At 44.0% G+C, this 26,335-nt stretch overlaps 1 protein-coding gene across 2 annotated transcripts in view; it reads left to right on the top strand.

Annotated features, from left to right (window-relative positions):
* CSMD1 (CUB and Sushi multiple domains 1) overlaps nt 1–26,335 on the top strand; it is a 2,062,046-nt gene that overhangs the window by 1,266,733 nt on the left and 768,978 nt on the right. For both annotated transcript variants that reach the window (XM_070047233.2, XM_070047234.2), the window contains exon 6: nt 23,887–23,999. In XM_070047233.2, coding sequence (XP_069903334.2) covers nt 23,887–23,999 — 113 coding nt within the window. The remainder of the gene's footprint in view (nt 1–23,886; nt 24,000–26,335) is intronic.

The following is a 26,335-nucleotide window of genomic DNA, read 5'->3' on the forward strand; positions in this document are numbered from 1 at the left end:
CTGTACCAGCACCATGTTGTTTTGATAACAACTGCCCTGTAGTATTTCTGAAATCTGGTATTGTGATGCCTCTGGCTTTGTTTTTTTGTCCAAGATCGCTTTAGCTATTCGAGGTCTCCTGTGTCTCCATATAAATTTCAGCATCATTTTTTCCTATTCTGAGAAGAAGGTCTTCGGTATCTTGATTGGTATTGCATTGAATGTATAAATTGCTTTTGGGAGAATGGACATTTTGATGATATTGATTCTTCCAATCCATGAGCATGGAAGATTCTTCCATTTCTTGGTATCCTCTTCTATTTCTTTCTTTAAGGTTTTGTAATTTTCATCATAGAGACCTTTAACGTCCTTGGTTAAGTTTATTCCAAGGTATTTGATTGTTTTTGTAGCTATTGTGAATGGGATTGATCTTAGAAGTTCTTCCTCAGCCATGGCATTGCCTGTGTATACAAAGGCTGTTGATTTTTGTGCATTGATTTTATATCCTGCTACTTTGCCAAACTCTTCTATGAGTTCCAATAGTCTCTTAGTAGAGTTCTTTGGGTCCCCTAAGTAAAGGATCATATCATCTGCAAAGAGGGATAGTTTGAGTTCTTCCTTTCCCTTTAATTTCTTTTTCTTGCCTAATAACTCTGGCTAGAACTTCCAGAACTATATTGAATAGCAGTGGTGAGAGTGGGCATCCCTGTCTGGTACCAGATCTCAGTGGAAATGCTTCCAACTATTCCCCATTGAATATGATGTTGGCCGTGGGCTTTTCATAAATTTCTTTGATTGTACTGAGGAATGTTCCTTCCATACTCAGTTTGCTCAGAGTTTTCATCATGAACGGGTGTTGTATTTTATCAAATGCTTTCTCTGCGTCTATTGAGATAATCATATGGTTTTTCTTCTGCAGTCTGTTAATGTGGTGTATCATATTGATTGTCTTGCGCACATTAAACCATCCCTGCATACCAGGGATAAATCCCACTTGGTCTGGGTGGATGATCTTTCTGATGTGTTGTTGCATTCTACTGGCCAGAATTTTATTGAGGATTTTGCATCTATGTTCATCAGGGATATTGGTCTGTAATTTTCTTTCAGTGCTGCATCTTTCTCTGGCTTAGGGATTAAGGTGATGCTGGCTTCATAGAAAGAATTTGGGAGGATTCCCTCTTTTTTGATTGTTCTGAATAGTTTGAGGAGAATTGGAGTAAGTTCTTCTTTAAATGTCTGGTAGAATTCAGCAGTGAATCCATCTGGTCCTGGGCTTTTCTTTGTTGGGAGGACCTTTATTACTGTTTCAATTTCTGTCTCAGTTATGGGTCTGTTTAGGTTTTCGATGTCTTCCTGGTTCAATTTAGGTAGGTTGCATGTGTCCAGGAATCTATCCATTTCTGACAGGTTTCCCTGTTTGCTGGCATACAAGTCCTTGTAGTAATTTCTGATGATTCTTTTTATTTCTGTGGTGTCTGTTGTTACATTTCCTTTTTCATCTCTGATTTTATAGACTTGGGTCTTTTCTCACCTTTTTTAGTTAGTTGGGCCAATGGGGTGTCAATTTTGTTTATTTTTTCAAAAAACCATCTCCTCGTTTGGCTGATTTTTTGTAATTTTTTTTTTTTTGGATTCAATCCTGTTGATTTCTTCTCTGATTTTAATTATTTCTCTTCTCCTACTAGATTTGGGTCTGGTTTGCTGCAGATTTTCTAGATCCTTGAGATGCATTGAAAGCTCATTTATTTGGTGCCTTTCCAATTTCTTGATGTAGGCACCTATTGATATAAACTTTCCTCTCAACACTGCTTTTGCTGTATCCCATAAGTTTTGGTATGTTGTACTGTTATCCTCATTTACTTCCAGAAAATTTTTGATTTCTCTTTTGATTTCTTCTATGACCCATTTTTCATTCAGGAGCATGTTGTTCAATATCCATGTGTTTGCATATGCTCTAGGGATTCCTGAGTTGCTAATTTCCAACTTCATTGCTTTATGGTCTGAGAAGCTGCATGATATGATTCTAATTCTTTTGAATTTGCTGAGACTTGCTTTATGGCCTAGTATGTGGTCAATCCTAGAGAAGGTTCCATGTACTGCTGAGAAGAATGTAAATGCTTTATGTGTAGGGTGAAAAGTTCTGTAGATATCTGTTAGATCCATTTGGGCTGTAGTGTCGTTTAAATCTACTGTCTCCTTGTTGATCTTCTGTCCTGTTGATCTGTCTATTTCTGAGAGTGGAGTATTGAAGCATCCTATTGAATGGGGAAAAGTTGGAAGCATTTCCACTGAGATCTGGTACCAGACAGGGATGCCCACTCTCACCACTGCCACTCAATATAGTTCTGGAAGTTCTAGCCAGAGTTATTAGGCAAGAAAAAGAAATTAAAGGGATACAAATTGGAAAGGAAGAACTCAAACTATCCCTCTTTGCAGATGATATGATCCTTTACTTAGGGGACCCAAAGAACTCTACTAAGAGACTATTGGAACTCATAGAAGAGTTTGGCAAAGTAGCAGGATATAAAATCAATGCACAAAAATCAACAGCCTTTGTATACACAGGCAATGCCACGGCTGAGAAAGGACTTCTAAGATCAATGGAAAACTCTTCCATGCTCATGGATTGGAAGAATCAATATCATCAAGATGTCCATTCTCCCAAGTGCAATTTATAGGCTCAATGTGATACCAATCAAGATACCAAAGACCTTCTTCTCAGATCTGGAAAAAATGATGCTGAAATTCATATGGAGACACAGAAGACCTCAAATATCCATCCTATAAAAATTATCATTCATCAGGTGCTTACATCTTTTTTCAGGCCCTGGTGCCTGCTTTTGACAAAATGTATGCCTGAGACAGAGGGAGAGAAAGAACGTGAATGCATACTTTCTACTGCTACAACGTGGGTGAACCTTGAAAAGGTTGTGCTAAATGCAATATATCATTTCACCAATAGACTACATGTTGCATGATTCCATTTATACAAAAAGTCCAGAATGAGCAAACCTATAGGTACAGGAAGTAGCTGAGTTGTTGTGCAGAAATGGGGAAAGGGTGTAGGGGAGTGACTGCTACTGAGTCTGGATTTTATTTTTAAATGTAATTTTAAATATATTCTAAAATGGGCTTGTGCTAGTAGTTGGACTATTCAGTAAACATGCTAAGAAGCACTGTATCACATGATGGGAAGGCTCTACTCTATGATATATAAATCATACCTGTTAAATCTGTTTGCAAATGATTGCATAACTAAAAACACCTCCTGGTACCTTTTGTAGGCTTTAAGTCAATTCTCCCTTCCATTGTCACAAGGACTCAAAGAGGCACATGTTGTGATGACCGACACTTTATGAATAATTGAAGGAGGGCACTGGAAGTTGAAGCCACCTGCCCATGGGTGGGTCACAGGTCCTGCACCTGTGGGGACCAGCCTCAGTCCCAGCAAAGAGGCCTGTGGCCAGCGTGGTCCGAGCTCCTGCAGTGAAAGGAGCTGCCATTCTGGATGAGCTCCCAGGTTGAGGAGTGCCGGCCTGCAGCACCCATGCCTGGAGCCCTCAGATGTGCTGACAGGGAGAGAATGTGAATGGGGGAGGGAGAGGGGGAAATTCCAGGGACAAAAGGGAGAGGAGCCCCAGGTGTACTCTGAGTGACAGCACAGGAGTCCTGAGCCTGTTTGACAACATGAGAGACACAGGTCACCCCCAGGGTTTCCTTCCCCAAGTCAAGCTCATGCTATACACAGCTCTCCCCTGAGCCTGGCCCCAGGCTCCTTTCCTGGACCTTGTTGGCATCCACACAGCCGGCCTGTGGCTTGTGTGTGCATGTGACCCGCTGTCAGTCCCGGCTACCCAGGGGCTGCCTGTCTGCACAGGCTGCGGGCACCCCAGCTGCCAAGGTTTGTTTTGCCGAAGGTTTGCCTCCAGTATTTGAATGTCTGGCTGCCAGCGGAGTCTTTCCCCTGAGCCAGGTGTTCTTGAAGACAGTTTCACAGAATTCTAGAGCTTTCTGGAATACAGGGACCACATTAGCCCCTGCCTGTAACCTGCCAGAACACACGGAATGGCCCATCTGTGAGCCACTGCCCACAGACAAAGCAGGGACGGAGAAGCACATGGCACTAGTGGAAAAGTATTAAGCCTTCTGTGTCAAAGGTGATCAGCTTTTGCATGAACACCTTCAGAGTAGGATGGTGGGGGCCGGCAGCTGGGGTGGGGGGACACGGGGCATTGCTGTTCAATAGAAGAAGGTTTGTACCGTGGAACATGGAAGGGTCGTATCCCCCTGTTGCCCAACACCAGGCTCCTTCCTCTTAATATTGCTGAGCTCCTGTCTACCAGTTGATTCCCCAAATGTCCAAGATAGCCTGGCTGGCGGGAAGCTGGGCACTCCACCCAGGTCTCCATGTGGGTGGCAGGAGCCCAGCCACTTGAGCCATCACTGCTTCCTCCCATGGCTGCATTTGTAGGAAACTGGAGTCAGGAGCCAGAGCCAGGATTTGAACCCAAGCACTCTGACCTGCATGTGGACAGCTTGACCCAAAGACCAAACACTTGCCCCGTATCATGTCTTTGTTACCACGATTTAGAAACATAATCAGCTGTTTACATTGGGTCTTCTGTGCGCATTCTGTCATTACTGCTGCCCGTAATGAAAGTTTTTCAATAAGAAGATGTTGTACGTGTAGGCTGAGTTTTAGTTTGCAGTCATCTTTCACGTTAAAAACTGCCATGCAGAAGTGTGCTTTTGTAGCCCACCCTTCCCATGGTTCAACAGTGTGACAAGTGCAGGATTCATGAGAACATTTATAAGAAGCCAGTGAGTTGGCTTAACATGAAAGGGGCTCTGAATGACACACAGATGATGGAGACCCTGTGCTGGGCTGTGGCTTTGGCTTGCCTGTGATGGGCCAATTTGGGTCCAGCTCCCTCCTCGTTTGAATGAGGAAGAGGAGAGATAAGATCACTGTGTTCCCTAGGACTCTCCACTTGTGTTGTTTGCATTATCAATTTCTTCCACCAAACATTGATTAGGAAGAAATATTTTTTTTTTTAAACCAAGATGTCTGTGTGTTATCATCTTTCCTATAATCACTTATGCCTTCTGGACTCATCCTGCCTATAATTCTTACCAAGTGAACCTTCTAGAAAGAGAGAAGGAATGTAGGTTGAACACATGGACCTCAGAAGCACATGGAACAGATCGGTGGTCCTGGGTTTATAAAGGGGGGCCTTTCCCACCATCTGAGCCCGTTTGTCTTTGTCCAGTTGTCGGCAGCCCAATACAGCCACTGTCTCCACAGGGACCCCTTCTGACCTCCCCTAGGCTGGAGACCAGAAGGGACCCCAAGCACCCATCACTCATACCACAGGGACAGCCACTAAATGGACATACACCTGGGCATTCTTTCTGTAGGAAGGAGGTGCTCATGGGCAGAAAGGCCACAAAGCCATGTCTGCAATTCCACGCTCTGACACAGGGCCACCCCTCACCCACAGCCTGAGGACGCCTCTGCCTCATACTGCTGCGTGTGTGCAGCCACACAGCACAACCATGCTCACTGTACACACCACCCCACACTGTGTGGAACACACAGCGCTTAGCGCTAATAAATGAATGCATGCATGAATGTTTCATTGATAGTACACATTCTCGTTCACAAAAATGAATGGGAATGGAGGAAGGCTTTTTAAGATTTTGGTTGTGAATAACTTTGCCTGGTGAGTTAAACCATCACCCGTCTCAGCCAGCACAGGTTACAAATAGGGTTCTGCCTTCCCTGTGCCACACCAACAGGCCCTCAGCATGCTTTCCACTCCTTGTGCTCGCTTTGCTCTGACTAGAATTTCCTCTGTGAAAGGCCTTATTCCAAGGAGTCACAGAAACTGTTTCAGGCATTTCAGAAGCAAGCAGGCCAATCCTTTGAAGCCCCCTTTTTTACATTTAAAAAGCTGTGGTCTTGTCAAAATTCTCTCGTGTTGTCTGAACCCCTTCTTCAGTCTGCAGATCTCAAAATATCCAATAAACAGGGGAAATTGTGGAGGACAGAATGCTAGGAGCCAGGGGCTGCATTTCCTTCTGTGAGACTGAGCTCTCTGTAAGCACGTCGCCCAGAGGCTGCAGGAGCTTTGCATGAAAACCGCCTGCACGTCCCATGCCAGGCTCTGTCCTTGTCTTGGCGACAGAAACTGTGCTCGATCACAACCCCAGGAGCTGGAGAGGAGCCCGGTTTGGTGAGCGCTTTAGTGAATTATTCAATGCACTTCAGCATTTGTGAATTTGGTAATAGTAGCTTGTGGATGCTCATTACCAACACCGTTCAATATTATCGCAAAAATCGACTTAATGGAACAGTTTCTGATACTGGCTCCAGGGTGTAATTTTCAGCCATTAAAGTTGTGAAATCTGCTCTTACTTTTGAGTCAGCAGTGCTTATAATGTGTTCTTAAAAGGAGATCATTGAGGGCCGGGCGGGCTCTGGATTGTTTGCAGTGCTTCCAAAATTTCATTCTAATGAACAACTGTTATTTCAGTCTGCTCATTTGCAGAATGCAAACTAATTGCTTAGCCTCATCTGTAGCGTTTCTGAGTGTGAAAAGACTGGAGAATACTGATGTGATTAATCCTGGTACTCTTACATATGGAGAGAAAGGATGCTATTAACTTTGAACTTTTGATATTTGATTTGCGCATATTGCGTATCATCCAGATGGCACAGGTTTCTATCAGACCAGACCTGCTTATTTGATCCTGAGGGGTAAGGCAATGGGACTTTAAAAGATGCTAAGAACGTTGTTCACAGAAGTGAAAGAAGGTGGTGCTCAAAGATCTGTGAGTGTGCTTCAAAAAGTTGGTGGAAAACTGGAATGAAAAGGGAAGTTTATTTGGGTGGAAAAAAATGAAGTACATGAACACAGTTTTGCATAATCTGCCTCTTCCATGGAATTATTTAAAAGACACCACATAGGCATGGGAGTCAATGAACTTCTCTTTCAGTTTTGTTGTCTGTGAATTTTTGTAGCACCCTCACGTACTCCCATGTGTGTTCTCTCTCTGTTTCTTTTCTTCCCTCCCTCTTTAATATATATATATATATATATACATATATATATATGTATATATATATAGTTACACATAGTTTTCCATATTTTCCACATTTTAAATGCCACATCATTAGTGTAACCTAAAGGATTAACTATCATTATACATATTTTCTTAAATTATCAGGTTATTTACCACCATAATTGCATTTGGGTATTTAGCATAATTTACTGCTATTTTACATGGTTCATTTGTAGGGTAATTTTACATTAAGTATTTGATGAAATCAATGAATAATATCACAAGAATATTTTAAAAAGTAAGAAACCCTAAAAAATGACACCTTAACATCTCTCTGCTCTCCTAGTTTGCATATGTTCACTACTGGCTTTCCCAAGCCCTTCTCTGTCTAGGGTTACCAAGATTTCTAGCTCTGCTGCTATTTTTTTAGATTTATTTTATTTATTTGAAAGAATTAGAGAGGCAAAGAAAGAGAGGTCTTCCATCCGCTGGTTTAGTCCCCAGATGGCTGTAACAGCCAGAGCTGCGCCAATCCGAAGCCAGGAGCCAGGAGCTTCCTCCAGGTCTCCCACATGGGTGCAGGGGTCCAAGGACTTGGGCTATCCTCTACTGCTTTCTCAGGCTATAGCAGAGAGCTGGATCAGAAGAGGAGCAGCCGGAACAAGAACTGGCACCCGTATGGGATGCCAGCATTTCAGGCCAGGGCTTTAACCTGCTGTTCCACAGCATCAGCCCCCTCTATTTCTATTTTAAAATAATGAGCATATTTTAACGTTGAGAATACCACCCTGGCTTTGCAAGGGAATATGGAAGACAGGATGTGCCCATGCAAACACATCACACACACAAACGTAGTGACAATGTCTTATTTTTCTGAAGAAAAAGTTCCAAGTGTCTTTTTTTTAACTTTTATTTAATGAATATAAATTTCCAAAGTACAGAATATTGATTACAATGGCTTCCCCCCATAATGTCCCTCCAACCCGCAACCCTCCCCTTATCCACTCCCTCTCCCCTTCCATTCATATCAAGATTCATTTTCGATTTTAAGAGATTGTCTTAATCCAATTTTGCATTCAGAGGAAAATAAGACTGGTAATTAGTTAATAAATGTTGGTCATGCAAGTATCCTGGCCTCACTGGGCTTAGCCTCGCGAGAGTGCTGCAGATCAGAGGAGGGTGAGCCCCGTCTGATTGTCCACCGAGAAGCTCCTCTTTCCAAAGATTGTTCTTGATCAGGGAACTCCTGCCCTGCTCTGTTCAAGTGCCTGCAAGCAGCATGTTTCCTCAACTGTGTGTTCAATAGAAATAATAAACTTGTACAGTAGAAATGTGTTCAGGATATGGGACAAGGCTCCATGCACTCAATCACGAGCAATTATATTTAAGCTGAATTTCAATGATCCTGCAAAACAAAAGGGAGGAATGCCTTCGAGATGAGCTGTAGGCCGCTCTGAAACTGCAGGGATCTGTGGTCCAGAAAGGACAGAGGCAGGAAACGGGGCCAGCCCGGGACACCAAAGCTCTTCTCTGCTAAAGAAACTCCGAAGGTGCTGGGTGAGAGAGCACACCAGGAATTATTTCTGCCAAAGCTAGAGATGGTGGTGATGGGGACTGGCACTGTGGGGCAGCGGCTAAAGCCACCACCTGCAGTGCTGGCATCCCATATGGGCACCAGTTCATGTCCCAGCTGCTCCACTTCTGACCCAGCTCCCTGCAAATGCACCTGAGAAAACAGTGGCGAACGGCCCAGGTGCTTGGGCCCCTGCACCCAGATGGGAGAACGGGAAGAGGCTCCTGGCTTCAGCCTAGCCCAGCCCTTTTTGTCTCTGAACCTCAAATAAATAAATAGACAAATAAATACATCTTTAAAAAATATGGTGGTGATGAGAGAGGGCACGCTCACCAGGCGTTATTTCTGCAGAATACAGAGATGGTGGTGACCCAAGTTCTGTGAGACAGGATCGTGTGTAAGGCAAAGGCGCCTTGCCTTAGTAGAGGGGAGTAGATGCATGGAATTAAATTCTGTCCTTTCTTTCTGACAAGATGGTCAGAGTCAGCTGTTGATGACATACCCTCCCCTAACTAAGAAGCAGTGAGGTACAGATGCTGGCAGGTAACAGGATAGATGCAGGTGTTGGAGTAATCAGAACCAGAGTCAGGCCTGCTGACCTCTGTGGGCTGGAGTGCCTGCAGGCCTGTCTACACCCTCTACTGATGTTGCTAATGCATCCTGACATGTGTGCCCACTGGATCCAAACTGACTCTCAGAGCCTTTTTCAAAACTTGCTTCAGGCCAGTGGTTCTCCAAGTTCAGTTGTCCCTGGAGTGTGCTGGAGAGCTTATGAGAGCTCAGACTTCTGCCCACGGCCAGAGCTGTGTTCCAGGGCAGCAGGCCCGGGGCCCAAGGCTTTGCACTTGGAGGAAGCTTCCTGGTAAAGCTGATGGGCTCCTGGCGTGGAGGTGGGGGTGATCTCTTCTGAGAACCATTCCGTAAGGCAGTTTATCTTCTGACCGGGGCACGCGTGGAGATTACATTTTCCTTCCTACAGGACTGAAACTCGGATACGTCTGTCTTCCGAGGAGCAGTGTAGCAGGAGTGAACCGCACTGAGCTCCAGGGCTGCCTCAGACCAGGCAGGAAGTCCTGAGCTAAGAGAGCTGCAGAGGAGGGACTGTGCACGTGTCTTGTGGTGGCCAGTTCATTGAGAGACACCACTGCCCAAGTCACTGTGTGAGCAAATCAGTCACTCACTTACTGAAGATTTGTTCAGTACATAACCGTGCACCAAGCAGAAGTCACACATGAGCTCCTGCCTGCAAGGACTTCATATTCAGGAGAGGGAGAAGGCTTGTAATCGTAACAACTATGCATCATCTGCCAGTTTGTACCTAGACCCTATCTCACCCACGTTTCTACATCTGTCTTATCTACCCATCTTCCATATACTTACGTCTTCACTTATCCCTACTCCATCTATTTCTGTTATCCATCACATGTCTCTCTGTGTCATCTACCTAGATAATGACCTATATAAAATCAGGTAGGATCAAATGCCTTTGAGGGAAATAAGGAAGGAAAGACACTGGTGCACAACTGGGTACAGATGCTACACTGCCAGGAAGATGTAATAAAAGTCCTGTAGGAAAAAGGCAGCCAACTTTGAGAATCTGTGGAACTCTGGGCGGAGGCCCTGGTGTATTCAGGAGCTAGTGTGGCCAGAACTAAAAGCACGCACATGCTGGATGGAGCCAAGGGTGGGGAAGAGGAAGAGTGAGGTGTGTGAGCCCCTGTAGGAACTCTGTAGCCTCTAGCTTTATTCCCAGTAACTATTAGAGAGTTTTCATCAAAGACGTGATAGGATCTGATTTATGCTTCATGTGATTTCTCTGGCTATTGTGCCAAAAATAGAATCTGGGGAGCAAGGAGGGAAGCAAGGAGGCCTTGACATCCATCCAGAGAACAGGGTGCCATGGGGGTGCTGAGAAGTGGTCAGATGTGGATCTGTTTGAAGGTAGGATCTGCACAATGAGCTGATGAAAGCACACAGTGTGAGAAGAAGAAATGAAAGACGGGAGGAGTGCACGTGTGTACGGCCGTGTCCAGAGTCAGGGACGGCCAGTTCCCACCGTGGTGTCTGCATACTGAATAGAGTGGCCAAGGGGCAGCTGGATCTGTGGTCTGGACTTCCATGAAGAAGTCTGGGCTGGTTGTCCAGGTTTGGTGTCCCCAGAATGTGAATGGCATTTGAATACATAGGACCAGACAAGTTCAGGAAGAAAGTCATTCAGTGTAGGGGGATGTCCAGGGCTGAGCCAGGGTCGGGGACAACCCTTCCATGGCAGCTATGAGAGGATGCCACACCAAGCGTCGGCTTTGAGCTTTGTGGAGAGAAGAGAAACAGCACTAACTCCCGTGTCACACCTCACTTACACTGAATGGCTACATACATGGGTGAAGAGCTGGAACCTACTTCAATGGCATCCTGCCATCCCCCACCCTTTCTGCTCACTTTCCCTGACCTGCTGCTGTGAACCTACAATGAGCAGTGACATGCATGTGAGTCTGCACTCATCTGTGTGGTGACGTGTGCATGTACGTCTACACTGACCTGTAGTGACATGCATGTGAGCCTGCACTGACCTGCTTGGTGACATGCATGTGAGTCTACACTCATCTGTGTGGTGACGTGTGCATGTACGTCTATACTGATATGAGTGGGACATGCACCTGTGAGTCTGCACTGACCTGAGAGGTGACATATATCTGAGTCTAAACTGATCCATGTGGTGACATGTGTGTGTAAGTCTACACTGACCTGCTTGGTGACATGCATGTGAGTCTACACTCATCTGTGTGGTGATGTGTGCATGTCCGTCTATACTGATATGAGTGGTGACATGCACCTGTGAGTCTATAATGACTTGCTCAGTGACATGTACATGTGAACCTCCAGTGACCTGAATGGTGATGTGTGTTAGTCTGTACTGACCTGCTTGGTGACATGCATGTGTGAGCCTGCACTGACCTGAGAGGTGACATATATCTGAGTCTAAACTGATCCATGTGGTGACATGTGTGTGAGTCTACACTGACCTGCTTGGTGACATGCATGTGTGAGCCTGCACTGACCTGAGTAGTGACGTTTATCTGAGTCTAAACTGATCCATGTGGTGACATGTGTATGTAAGTCTACACTGACCTGCTTGGTGACATGCATGTGTGAGCCTGCACTGACCTGAGTGGTGACATGTGAGTCTAAACTGATCCATGTGGTGACATGTGTGTGAGTCTACACTAGGGGTCATTGTACTAAAGCACTCTCTTATTAAAGTTCACTCTGCTTTTAAGGTTAGCATACAAATAGAGATGTTATTCATGACTTCACCCAGTGTCTTTGTCATAGAGCTCATTGATATATGTTTATTTTTTGCTCATTGCCACAAAAAGGAAATGTTTTAAGTTGGTGTGCACTTTTAAAAATCTAATCCTGGGGCATGGTAGTTAAGCCACCACTTAGAACCATCTATGTTCCATATCACAGTGCTGGTTCAAGTTCTGGCTCCTCCACTTCCAATCCAGCTACCTGCTAATGCTCCGGGGAGGCAGCACATTATGGCTCAAGTACGTGGATCTCTGCCACCCACGTGGGAAACCTGGATTGAGTTTCTGGACTGGCTTTGGAACTACCCAGCCTTGGCTATTGTGGGCATTTGAGGAGTGAACCAGTGGATGGAAGATGCCTCTCTGTGTCTCTCCTTCTCTCTTTATCACTCTATCAGATAAATAAATAAATATTTTTAAAACTACCTAATCCCCTTTTCCTCTCATTTCTGTGTTCAAATGTTCAGGAAGAAGTATGTGGGAGCCGTTGGTGCATTGCTTTACTTCCGGATACATCTTGCCTTTCCTAAGTTTCCTGTTACTTTAAGGTGTTCAATGTTTAATATTAATTTGCTTTCAACTTGTTTTGCCGTGCTTTATATAAGCCTTCCATAATCCTTTATTGGACTTAAGTTTTGCATGAATAAATGAAGAGTAGTTTATACACTGACCCTGTATGACCCATGTTGTACTCATTAAAATAGCAAATATAAATCTTTTCACAAAAATTGAAGTCTAATTAGCAGAAATCAAGTAGTTATTCTTTTCACCCTTAGCACTGGTCAAACTCATTTCTCAATAGTCTCCAGCTACATGTGCCATAGTTCAAAAGAGATAATAAGAATTTGAGATAGGCTCAGAAATGAAGATTAACTAGGAGAAAGTAGCACAAAATTGGCATTTGGATAGCTAATGAGGAAGTTAAAGATCAATACTGACTCATCTGCAGCATTCATCTGCTTACATATCCAGTCTTCCCCACGTTTTGTGCATCAGTGAAGCACATGTTAGGCACTGTGAGATGCGGTGGTGGAAAGCAAGTAGAAAGAAATTTCTTCAGAAGTTAATGTTTGCATGCAAAGGAGAGGGCAGATATCCAAAACTGGACACATCTTAGAGCCCAAGGTGTTGTGCAAGCTCCCAAAACTCCAATGCAGTGGGAACACATGGGAATGCAGTTCTGATTGAAGAAATCTATAAGGATTAATGGAGCAGGTGGCATTTGAGCCACATCTTGATAGATAAGAAAGAATTATAAGGTTGGAGGGTCAGGTGAGGCTAGGTCTCCAAAGACTTGAGTTGACTTTCTAAGGTGAGAAAATTCATTTTCAAGTCTAAGAAAAGTTAGTAAACATTTTTAGGCAACAAACTGCATGAATCAGTCTGTATTTTAGGAAAATAGTCGAAGCACAGGAGTTAAAGATAGAAAAAAGCAATTGTATAAGTAAAATAGTTAAAATCAAAGAGGTGGATTAATGCAGGCACAAGCTCCTAGTAGCTTTGTAACAATGCAAATACTATGTAACCTCATAGAATTCAGGTTTATTTGTATCACTAATAGTAGTAGTAGTAATAATAGTAGCAGTGGCAGTTGTAATAAAATAGTACTAATAAAAGATGCATGGGGGATATTCCATGGTCAATTGTGATTAATTGTATAAAGGGGCGTGTCAGTTCTGACATTTCTGGCTTGCTTATTTTCCATCATTGTCCCACTCATTGTCACTTTTAGTGAGAATCAGTGGAGATGCTGGCTCTGTCTGTTTGAGACAGAAAACTGTACTGGGAGATTCATGCACAGAGACTGACTAAAGCTGGGAAACCTAAGGTCTGCCCTCTCGTGGCCTTGCTGCTGTGTCACCCACAGCTGGAGGCAGAAGGGTGAAAGTGGAATCGAGCTCCCAGCCACAAATGCCTCTGGAATCAAACGTATCCACTGATGAGGATGGGATCTTCCTGGCCAGATCACTTCTCAAAGATCCTGCCTTTTAGTACTGTTGCTTCTGGCTGAAGTCCCCACCATCGGTTTTTGAGGAACTTATTCAGACCTTAGCAGTTGCTATTGCCATAAACCAGGAGGGTGATAATAAGGACAACGTTGAACAAAGCCCCCACAAGAATGTCCACGGCACTCATTTGTCTTTGCGAGCAGTCTGGAAGGTAAGGGGTATTGCATCTCCAGATGATTCCGTGGAACACTCTGCCGACAAATTACTTAGGGTTGTGCTGTGTTCTGCATGCTGGTGCCTGCTCACAACTCACATGTTGAAACCCCAGCCCAGGGCCGGCACTGTGGCTCACTTGGTTAATCCTCCACCTGTGGCACCAGCATCTCATATGGGCGCCGGTTTCTAGTCCTGGCTGCTCCTCTTCCAGTCCAGCTCTCTGCTGTGGCCTGGGAGGGCAGTGGAGGATGGCCCAAGTGCTTGGGTCCCTGCACCTGCATGGGAGACCAGGAAGAAGCACTTGGCTCCTGGCTTCGGATTGGCGCAGCGCCAGCCGTGGTGGCCATTTGGGGAGTGAACCAATGGAAGGAAGACCTTTCTCTCTGTCTCTCTCTCTCTCACTGTCTTTAACCCTACCTGTCAAATAAATTTAGAAGAAAAGAAAAAAAACCCAGCCCACAAAATGGGAGTGTGACATGGGCCCCTGGGCAGGTGATGAGGCTGTGAGGGTGGAGCCCTCACAAAGGGACCTCAGAGTGCTCGCTTCCCCATGCACCATGTGAGAGCACAGTGGAAGGTGTTGTCTGGGATGCAGGAAGCACCCTCCCCAGAGCAGGGATCTGCTGGGGCCTTGACCCTGAACTCACAGTGTTAGGAATAGCGAGACAGGTACTTGTGGGGGATGTGCCCCCAGTCTGAGCTGCATTAAGTCGGCTGTAGGGTGTCTGGAGACAGGGTATAAGGCAGGGAGGTGCTGCAGGTGCACTGCGCGGGTTCGTGTGAGTGTTGAAGGCCGTGAGCACCAGGAGTGCATCCAGAATGTTTTGAGTAGGTTTAGACTTTCTATGTTCTCCTTCTGGAAGAACTAAGGAGAAAAGGAAGCATTCATTAACCGTGCAGGGAGGTCACACTAAATCATCCTAATCACCCTGGGCAGGTGATGAGGCTGTGAGGGTGGAGCCCCCACAAAGACTGGCAGCAGATGACAGGCAGGGGACCCGCTAAGCAGTGGCATGGATTCGCACCAGCCTGCAGTGGCCTCAACGCATTACCTGGTGAGTGCCAGCAGACATGGCACACCTCGTGGAGTTGCCTTCTGACTATTTGTGTCCTACCCATATCTGGGTCAGATTGAGGTTGGCAGATTCAGGTGAGAGAGGCAAGGTCAGGGAAGGAGCAGGTGAGGATGGGCTCATTTAACCCTTTCGCCTCCCCTCTCACCCCTCCACTCCCCTTCTGCACCCCTCACTCTGCTCTGTGTGATGCCATAGGTGTGCACTTATCAACATTGACCTCGTTTAGGCTGGCACCATAACATGAAACATTTATGTGGTTTTCCTTAGTGAAGTGGAACCTGGGTAGGATTCTGTCTAATTTACCCATTAGATTTATCCATCCAGCATTTACTGAGCACCTACCCTATACCCAGCATTTTGCTCAGTGCCATGGAGACAAGTGGACGGGCAGGCTTCACATTACCCAGGTCAAGTAATTACACAATCTCCAGGTAGTCATGCCACGGAACATGTTGGCAGCGTCCCAGCTGCCATGAGAGGTTCCAATGCTGGAGAAGCAGCCTCGTCCTGGAGGCTGGGTCTGGCTTCCCTGACCTTGCAATGTGTAGCAGGCATCTGAAACGGGACCCGAACTACCAGGTCAACAAAGAGGAAGTGGGTGGGGGTTGTGCATCTGCACGCCTTTTGGAGAGCGGATGTGGAATGTAGGGGAGAGGATGAGCACTGGTGAGCCCAGAGAGGGGCAAGGGCCACACTGGAGGGATGGGGAACATGTAGACCACATACAGGTGCACAGAGAAAGTTATCAGTAGTGGCTGAAGCATGAGAGTGGGCAGAACCAACGTGAGAGCTGAGCACAGCCAGTGGTGTGGCCTCTCGGGGGAGCCACGGGGAGTGTACCGGACAAGGGAGATGTTCAGAGAACCTGCTGTCCAGAGAAGACCTCTTCAGATCAAAGATGACCCTCAGTGCTTTAGTTTTGATTGAAGGAAGAACTTTCTAGCAGAGAAGTCTTGTGTCCTGTGCCTCTACATATCCAATGGATGTTGCCAGTTTTTGTGTGTTTGTCCATGATGTTCTTCCCAAGGGGCATAGTTGTGTCTGGAAATTTAGATTACATTTCTAGAAATGGGGATGAGCATTTGACACCATAGTTAAGACACCTCTTGAGAAGCCCATATCTCATATCAGAATGTGCAAGTTCAAGTCTTGGCTCCAGTTCTGAATCCAAATTCTTGCTAAAGCATACCTCAGCATGCAGCAGGTGGCAGCTGGAGTACTTGTGTCTCTTTTACCCATGTATGAAACCTGGACTGCGTTCCCAGCACCTAATTTTGGCCTTGTCCAGCCCCCGCTGTTGAGGTTATTTGTAGAGGGAATAACTAGCTGAAAGATCTTTCTTCGTGTTTCTCAATATGTCTCTGCCTTTCAAATAAAAATGAAAATACACATTTGTAGCTCGTTTTTGCATTGCTTTTCATAGTCCTGTAAGATAACTACCAGGTTTAGTTCTATTGTCAGTCTTCACAATGTCCAAAATAAGGCTTGGAATTGTGGTAAAAACATAACACCTGTCCACAGACAGAGGATTTTACATATAATGCGAATAATACTTCACTGGAAACATGACATTTCAAGGAAACTTTTGCTGTTATCTGTATGATCAGATTATTCCATTTGATTTTGACAAAACAGAGGCAAATGAAATACCACACATCCACAGAGCACAGGAAAAGTAGTTCAGCTTACATGTAACTCTCTCCCCAAATGGACAAGCTATCAGGTTCTTGGAGGTAATACATTGATTGATTCTTTAGTCTCCTTAAAGAGGGAGATAATTTAAATTCTGTCTTAATAGCATTAATGCTGTCTCGCTTCTTCATCATCATAGTTAACAAGATTTACCTACAAAGGAATCCCTAGCAGTCTCTGCAGTGGCTTCCTAAAGACAGAAGAAAACTGGCTTAAAGTTTGAGTAATACTCAAAGAAAGACACTTCAAACACCAATAGCATTTCCAGTGTGTCCTGCAGAACTGTCTCAAGATACTGACTCCACGTCTTTCAGGTTACATAAGTGCATGTGTGAGTCATCCGTATAGGCTGCTATAAAATGTTAGGATAGCATGTTCAACCTCTGATGTCACCTGTGAGAGAAGTGAGACTGGGGGAGGCTACTTGGAAAAATAAGCCATGAAGACGGTATGAACAGAGACCTAAATGTTATGGTACAAGTACTTGGAGACTGATCTGCTCTGTCTTGTTCAAAGGAGGTCGCCTTGACTTTAACTCTCCCATGGGTCCTACATTCATTTTTAACAGAAGCAAAAGCATATTGAGTTCTTTGAAAGAAATGAAGTTGTCAATTGTTTAAATTGTTTAATTTGGCATTCTTGTGGGGGGGGGGCAGAGTAGGGGGTGGACTGAGGCCAGCAAAACCTTTAGCCATATCAAAATTCCTGACCTAGTTTGAGATGTTCCAGAAATAAAACACTCCTCCCAACATCCCATCAGGAAGATCCATCCTCAGCCAGTTCCTTTGGGGGATTTTTTTCCTCACCACTCTGCCCTCTTGTTTTTGACCCTGGTATCTTTGGCTGGGTGGCCACCCGTTGATTTTCCAGTTCATTGTCCTTTATTTCAGGATAGAAAATGGTCAGTGTGTTTTGAGCAAAACCTACTTTGTTTCCTCTTCCTCTTTAAAGGGTACTGCTCTGTATCCTGTAGCCACCATTGACGTCAGTCTCCTACTATTTGCTGCATAATCTCTTTCTCATGTCCCAGATTATCTGCTTATTGGAAAACACAATTTAACAGACTTAAAATTAATATGACTAGTGCCTGTAAATAGCTTATTATATATAATTTTTATTTATACAAGGTGAAAATTTCATATATACAGATTTAGGAGCACAGTGATATGTCCCACCCTACCCTACCTCCTGCTCATGCCGCCACCCTCCCTCCACCTTCTTGTTCTTTCTTTTGATGTTTACAGTGACAAACTTTCAGTTTATTTTATAATCATGAGCTTAACCCTCCACTAAGCAAAGAATTCGACAAACAGTAAGGAGTAAAAAACTACTGTTCATCAGATTTATTTGAAGGAGTTATATTGGGAGATATATCTTTCATCTGCTGGTTCACTCCCCAAATGGCCCGAATGGCCAGGACTGGGTAGGATTGAAGCCAGGAGCTTCATCCCAATATCACACATGAGTAACAGAAGCCCAAACACTTAGGCCATCTTCCACTGCCTCTCCCAGGCCATTAAAGGGCGCTGGATCGGAAATGGAGCAGCCAAGACATGAATTAGCTCCCATGTAGAATGCTGGCAGCAGGGGAGGTGGCTTTACCCACCATGCCACAAAGCCAGAACCACCTGTAGACAACATCTAACAAGCTTCACGCCAAGCATGGTCATTGGACCATCACTGAGAAGTGCAGAAAGGGCCAGACTGCTTGGATTTGCTCAGACTAATAGAGTGATGGGGTATTCTGCCGTATTTCTTTTCTTCTGAGGCTTTTCTAGAATGAAAAATGGGATGTACCCCTTTAAAGGTTGTATTTGGTTTATTTTCCTACGATACTTTATTGAGGAGTGGTTTCCTGATGGAAGGTTGCACATTTTCAAGAGATAGACTTGGACAAGGCGTTTGCTCTCTATTGCTCTTACATCAGATTGACCCAAACCTGACGGCTTAAAACACACAAAGTTGATATCCCAGTTCCATACAGGTGAGAAGCCTGGCAGGTATTGTGGGAACTCAAGCAAGGTATCTGCAGAGGACCTCCTGCCAGGAGGTTCCAAGGGAGAGCAACCCCATGCCTCTTCCGAGGGCGGGCAGCACGTCCCTGTCAGCAGGAGGAGTGTGCTCCCTGATTTCTCCACAGGCTCACTGGCTGTGACCCTCTTCTCACTCCCTCTGCCACTTCTGATCTTTCTGATGACATTGGGTCTATCCCATAATCCAGTGTAGTCCCCATCTCGTGTGCTGTGACCACATCATTTCTGCATTTGACCATGTCATAGCACATAACAAGACCTCAGGGTGTGGGTATCTTTGAGGGCCACTATTCTGCCCGCCAAGAGGATGCTCCGTGGAGTTCTTGACCTCCAAGTCTTCTATGAATCATCCAAGTTCTAAGTAAATTCATCTATGGTTTATGTAGGAATTGACTTTCTTTAGTTTGTGATGAAAGAATAATGGAACAACAACAATAACATAATAATGTACAGCAAAACCCTTGTGAAATAGCAGTTATAAAGCCATCCCCCAGGCCTATAGAAGGTGGTAGAACAACTCAATTCTATATATTTTGTGGAGAACAACAGCCCATACCCTCCCAAGAAAGGACGTGAGTATTTGCTTAACTCCAAAGCCAAATCAAGAAAGCCATGCTCATGCATCCACTTTGGATGGCTATTCCTCTGCTTCCTTCATTCCCACTGTGGAAATTAACTCTGTATTGTTACAGAGCCCTCACTCTGGATGCTGGATAAAAGGAACTAATGCAAGCATTGTGCATCTTTTGAAACTTCAATTATATATCTTACAACTTCCTGCTTAATATGAGGGTACCTCAAAGAATTTGTAGAAAAATGAAATTAAAGTATTAATGTCTTTGGTGTAATAACAATTTTGAAATCCATGCATCATTTTTCTCCATAATATCCATATCCGTTTTCTACAAATCAAGAATAAACCATTTTTGGGGCCAGCATTGTGGTATAGTGAGTAGAACCACTGCCTGCGGTGCCGGCACTCCATATTGATGCTGTTTCATGTTCCAACTGCCCCACTTCCAATCCAGCTCCCAGGAAGGCCTGGGAAAGCAGCAGAAGATGGCCCAAGTGTTTCAGCCCCTGCACCCACGTGGGAGACCTGAATGAAGGTCCTTACTTCAGCCTGGTCCAGTGCTGGCTGCTGTAGCCATCTGGAGGGTACACCAAATAGTGAAAGAATTCTCTCTTGCTCTCTCCTGCTCTCTGTGCCCTCATAACTCTGACTTCCACCATCGATATTTATTAAAAATCTATTTATATAAGGTGAATAAATTGCATGTAGTTCATATATGTATATATATATATATATATTTAAGAGCATACTGATATTACCCATCCTACGCTCCCACCCTCTGTCCTCCATCCTTTCTTATTTTTTTTAAAAGTGACATACTTTATTTTTTAATCACAACCTTGACCCTCTACTAAATAAAGAATGCAACAAGTAATAAGTAGAAAAAGCACTGTTCCTCAAGGGTATAGACAATGGCTGTAAACAGTGCTCTTAGAATGTCAATTTTGCTTTATGTTTTTTTTTTTTTCTATTCTGTATATTAGTTCCTGCAAATCAGGGAAAACATGATGTTTGCTTTGTGGGACTGTCTTATTTCAGTAGCATAATGATTTTCATTGGAATCCATTTTGCTGCAAAAGACAGGATTTCATTCCTTTTTACAGCTGAGTAGTAATCCATTCTATCTATCTATCTATCATCTATCTGCCTACTTCCCTACCTTCCACATTTTCTTTATCCGTTCATTGGTTGATGGGCATCTGGGTTGATTCCCTAACTTAGCCATTGTTAATTAGGCTGCAATAAACAGGTGGGTACAGATAATTCTTTCATATGCTGCTTTCATTTCATTTGGATACATTCCTAGGTTGGGATGGCTGGGTCATATGGTAAATTTATTTTCTGAGGAACTTCCATACTGTCTTACATAGTGGTTGTAGTAGTTTACAGTCTTTTTTTTTTTTAAATCTATTTATAAATTTGAGTCAGAGTTACACAGAGAGGAAAGGCAGAGAGAGAGAGAGAGAGAGAGAGAGAGAGAGGTCTTCCATCCGATGGTTCACTCCCCAGATGGCTGCAACTGCCAGAGCTGTACCTATCCGAAGCCAGGAGCTTCTTCCTGGTCTCCCACGTGGGTGCAGGGGCCCAAGGACTTGGGCCATCTTCCACTGCTTTCCCAGGTCATAGCAGAGAGTTGGATGGGAAGTGGAGCAGCCAGGACAAGAACTGGCACCCATATGGGATGCCGGCACTTCAGGCCGGGGCGTTAACCTGCAGCGCCACAGTGCCGGCCCTGAGTTTACAGTCTTACCAACAGTAGATTACAACACCATTTCCCCTAATCCTTGCCAGCATTTATTGTTTTTACTATTTTTGGATGGTAGTCATTCTAATAGAGCGAAGGTGAAACTTCATTTTGGTTTTTATTTGGATTTCCCTGATGGCTAGTGATCCTGAGCATTTTTGCACATGTCTATTGACTAAGATATTTTAGAAAAAAAAGAAGCAAACTTTTCTGGCACCAGAATTCTTTTTATACTAAAATACACATTTTAATTTTATGTGTTCATGAACTTTTGGAAGCATCTTCATATTTTCCCAGATTACCTCCTATATACTAATGCTATATACTACTGCCCATAGGTAAAATCTAGGCCTAAGTTATGAATTATTCTTACAGGGTTAGTTGGTTGAACTAGAACCAAAATTTTTGTGACACACAAAATTGATATGGAATTCAAATTTCATTGTTCCCTAGTGAAGTTAGTGGAGCACCATGACCCTTACACTGATGTGCTTTGAGCTATATCACAGGCTGAACACTTAGCACAAATACCGGACGACCCATGGAGCGCAGAACATCTGCTGACACACACCAAACTCACTTCCTGGCCACAGGTTTTCAGAAAACTAAGAAGGATGGAGAGTTGAGTGTTGGTGGGAAGTGAAGAGGGCATCTGTCTAGAAGCAGGATTAGCATTAGCATGAGACTGAAATGCGGGTGCACCTAAGTCAGAACCATTCCAAAATATTCTGGGAAAGCAACAAAATACACACAGCTTTCTGTTACAGAAAGTCTAGTGTGAGGAGACAGGCGGCTGGAGGGACTGGATTGCTGAGTCCAGGGTGTTCCTTTCCTCTGGGCTTCCTCAGCATTAGGCTAAGTGCTTAGTGACCTGCAGAGTCGGCACCACAATCTTATCAGCAGAGAAAAGGGTTGAAGAAGGGGGCCTGGAGGCCAGCTGTGCCCAGCTGTTGCCAGTCCGTGCTACATAAACCCATGTAAACCAGCAGGTCGGAGCAGTGTATTTCTTTCTGCAGAGATTATTTCAAACAGTGACACAAACGCTGTTGCAATTGGATGCAGTCAAGGTTTGGCTCTTAGCTTTAAATGGATACTGCACGTTTTAAATCCACGCAGTTGAAACCCTGACATCAGAACACCTGATGCACACGTCATTAGATGTTGCTTTTCTGCCAGATATAAGAGGAAGTAGGGAGGTGCATACACAACCAACCCCTGCCTAGCAAACCCCAGGCGTGGGAATACAGCTCCCAGCCTGCCTGTGCCAACGTGGAGCTCCCAGACAGGGCAGAGAGCCCCATACCCCTCAGACTTCTGCCAAGGGCGTTAGCGAGTTGCTAACTCATCCTCCACACGTGAAGCTGATGTTGGTGTTGAGCATAGACTTGGCAGTGGGGATGCAGAAGTGTGGAACACAGAATCACGTGTACTAATCTGGAAAATGTGATCAGATGCAACTGCGTGTCCAACTACAACATCTCTTTCAACTGCTCATACAGTGCACTTGGCTGTCCATGTCCTCAGCTTCCATGCTCACAGGTTCAAACAACTGGAACAAAGATATCTGAAAAGCATGAGGACTGGAGGCACATACACAGATAATTTTCTCCCACCACAATACCACGTCACAACTCTACCTAGCATTTACATTGCAGTAAGTATCATAAGTAATCTAAAGACAGTTTAGTGACTGAACAATGATTCAATGCAGCTACTATGCCATCTTACAAAAGAGACTTGAACATCCATAGAGTGTAGTATCTACAGAGGTCCCAGAACAACCGCATTTCCAGTTCACAGGCTGAGCAACTGAGCTGCATGAAACACGACCCAAGTACAGTGCCTTAAACTATCTAAGGTGGAGCCAGCATTCAGTGATGTGTCTGTAGTATCCCCACCCAATGGTACTCGGGTACCAGCCAAACCAGGACAGCTCCTCATACCTCTAACTAGCCGGAGCTTTGTGATCCAAGAAGCATTTACTCCTATCAGGAACACAGCACATCCAGTAGCAGGAAGTAAAATGCACAAGTGTTTCTAACAACAAACCGTACGTTACAGAGTGGTCTGGATACTCTGAGCAGCTCCACGGAGATGGAGCTCACTTTATTTTCAGCAGATTAGTGCGCTGCTTTAGTGAGATGTAATTCCATTTCATGTCAAGCCCCTTTGTTCTTTTCATCCATCTTATAAATGTTCCTCTTCTTTCCTTTGGTAAGAAAAGCCCTGGTTGTGAGTCCTGGAGATGAGATTCTGGAAACACGCCTGCTAACCCCAGCTTCATGAGTGGTTTGAGTGTATTTGAGACCAATGAGATAGACTGCTAAGTGCCAAATACAGAAAGGCAGAATTTTGCCATTTGCCTCTTTCTTTTCCTTTCTATGATTTGCTGGGATTGAGCTCCTAATGAAACGACATACAAGATCAACAGAATAACTTAGGGCATGTCTCTTATTCCTATAGAATCAAAATGTTGAATATGTTAAAAGGCTTCACTCCATCAGGGATAAATACAGCGCTTACATTTGGTGGAGATAATACTTCGTGAACCATTTTGTTGTGAGCTCCAAACGGGAAGCTCGCTCATCAGTAACCGAGTTCACAGTTGGGGGGTGGGGGTCAGAGGACTTCTGCTCTGTTGGTTTACAAGGGAGTTTATTTTCCTCTTTTACAGGCTCACTGGCATGAACCTTCCTTCTCCTGTTATCAGTAGCAAGAACTGGCTACGACTGCATTTCACATCTGACAGCAATCATCGACGCAAAGGGTTCAATGCTCAGTTTCAAGGTAAGGATGCTCCTTCTTATAAGGAAACATAATAACCACAGAAAATATTCTGGTCCTTGCTAACTCTGGTACTTAAGCATCTTGCTAAAAAAGGAAGAAATGATCTTGGCAATGTCTCCTATTCCTTTTATGAGCAATTAACTTAGGAAATTGCACAGGCACAACTGGCAACTTACCAGCAAGCCTGATTACTGTGGCCATGTGTGAGCAAATTCTTCTTTTACTGGAACCTTTGCTAAGTTTTAATAAATATATATTAGCATTAATGGTAATTACTGTACACCCAACCACTAAATATCCACAGGTATTCAGTTATTGTCTTTATTAATACACAAGAAGAATTGTGTAACACGGATTATGTGAAAATATACAAATGCATCATAATACCACTTTTAGCCCTAAATCATCTTTACATCACATAGACCAAGCTACCTGATTTAATAATTTATACACAATGCACTTGAAAAGAAATGTACTATATATTTTTTGTAGCTGACAAAATGGAGCATCTGTAGCCATCAGTATGCAGCTGAATTCTGAGACTTTCTCTTAGTATCTAATTTCCAATGTTTGTTATTGGGTACTATTTTATCATTTCCTGTTTTTCTGCTAATCAACAATTCTTCCTAATATAGCAAAAAGAATTCAATTTAAAAAGCAATCTACAGAAAACCATTCTACTTGCATTTCCAAATAAAAATAATATTACTCTCTTGGAAGAAAATCTACCTCCTCAAGCAAACTTTTCAAGCATCCTGTTAAGTCACGACCTTGAGAGTGTGGTTTCAATGATCTCTGGCCACATGCCAGTCAGCACTGGTGCTGGGGTCCCAAGCATGAGAGGGATAGCAACCTCCACACTCCAGAAACTAGTAGGTGTGAAAGGCAGGTCTCGATTGTAAATAATTTACTCTCAGGTCAGGCAGAATGCAGTTGGAAATCATCGTCATTCCTCATGGAGATTTTGGTAATTTTTCAACAGGTTGGTCTGCAGGTATCTTATCTCTCACCTTTTAAAATGCATTGCACCTTCAGTGTCATTTGGGCAGCTAGTAGAAAACTGCCAGTGCTTCTCCCACAGGATGTAAGACAGGGCAGGGCACACTGAGGAGCATGGATTCATTGGCTGTCCAGTGGCTAGCAGTGTGCAGCCATGCAGAATTGCCTGGCCCAAAACTCAGGGACAGATGTATGTCCCCAGAGCATGTGTGATTCCTTAGCAGAAGCATGCTCCGTCTCACTCTACTGGTGTTGCCGAAAGTCCTTACCCTGCCCCCCACAAGTGGCAAATACCAGCACACCATCCGGAACTCACAAAGGAGCCAAGGGAACCATTGTATTCTCACTTAGTGGGGCCCCACCCAGGGCCAATCTCTCACCAACCTGCTTCAGGCTGCCTTCCCTTTGAAGGCCATGGCCTCTAACTCCAGTTGTGACCAAGTAAATGTGAGAAGGACACATTGCAGGTAAGAGGTGGAGTCTCACAGGGGCAGGGTATGTGGGACCTGCAGTACGGAGAAAGTTCTGAGGTATCTCTGCCTTAATCCAGGCCTATAGATTTGTCATCCTGCTTTAAAAATAGCTGTACATCAATATACAGAATGCCAACAAACTGGTCCGTTGTAGTTAGACATTTAGATTTGTCTTGGATTCATTAATTGATGAATGTGGGACTGACTAAAGGAAAATTTGTAAGCATCATCTCTGAAACCTAATCAATGAATTTTCCATTTAATCTGTGACTGGGGAAAAGGTTATAAATGGAATATCAAATTACAAATGCTCCAACTGCTGGATACAGAAACATACTGTTCAGGAGAAAATTGCAGTAGCTATACCAACCATGGATTTTCAAAATAAATATGCATTTCATATAAATAAATATCTACATAAGATTAAAATATTATGTCTAATTAAAATATACAAGAAACATATGGTTCATTAGATAATTGCAATAGCTGTGCCAACCATTGATTTTCAAAATAAATATGCATTTTATATAAATGAATATATAAAATTAAAGTATTATGTATAATTAAAATATATAAGACAGTCAAATGTCATAATTGAAATATTTATAAAGTAAATATGCTTTTATAAACATGCATCTGTGTGTGTATAGAGAGAGAGAGATGGGGGGACAGGTGAATAGAAAACTTTATGCTTAAATCCAAAGATATGAAATATAAGGAGGCCAAGACCGTCTTGGGGTTGACCCTGCAGGTGAGGCCCTAGACGACAGGGATTGAGGAAGTCACCCTTCTTTCCACTAGCATGTGGGCCTCATTTACCACGGGCATTTGTTGCTAAGACCACAACCAGACGGGCCTTGCCAG

The sequence above is a fragment of the Oryctolagus cuniculus genome, chromosome 8 (genome assembly GCF_051225735.1).
Source record: "Oryctolagus cuniculus isolate XC-2025 breed Fujian yellow rabbit chromosome 8, ASM5122573v1, whole genome shotgun sequence".
In the NCBI taxonomy this organism is placed as follows: Eukaryota; Metazoa; Chordata; class Mammalia; order Lagomorpha; family Leporidae; genus Oryctolagus; species Oryctolagus cuniculus.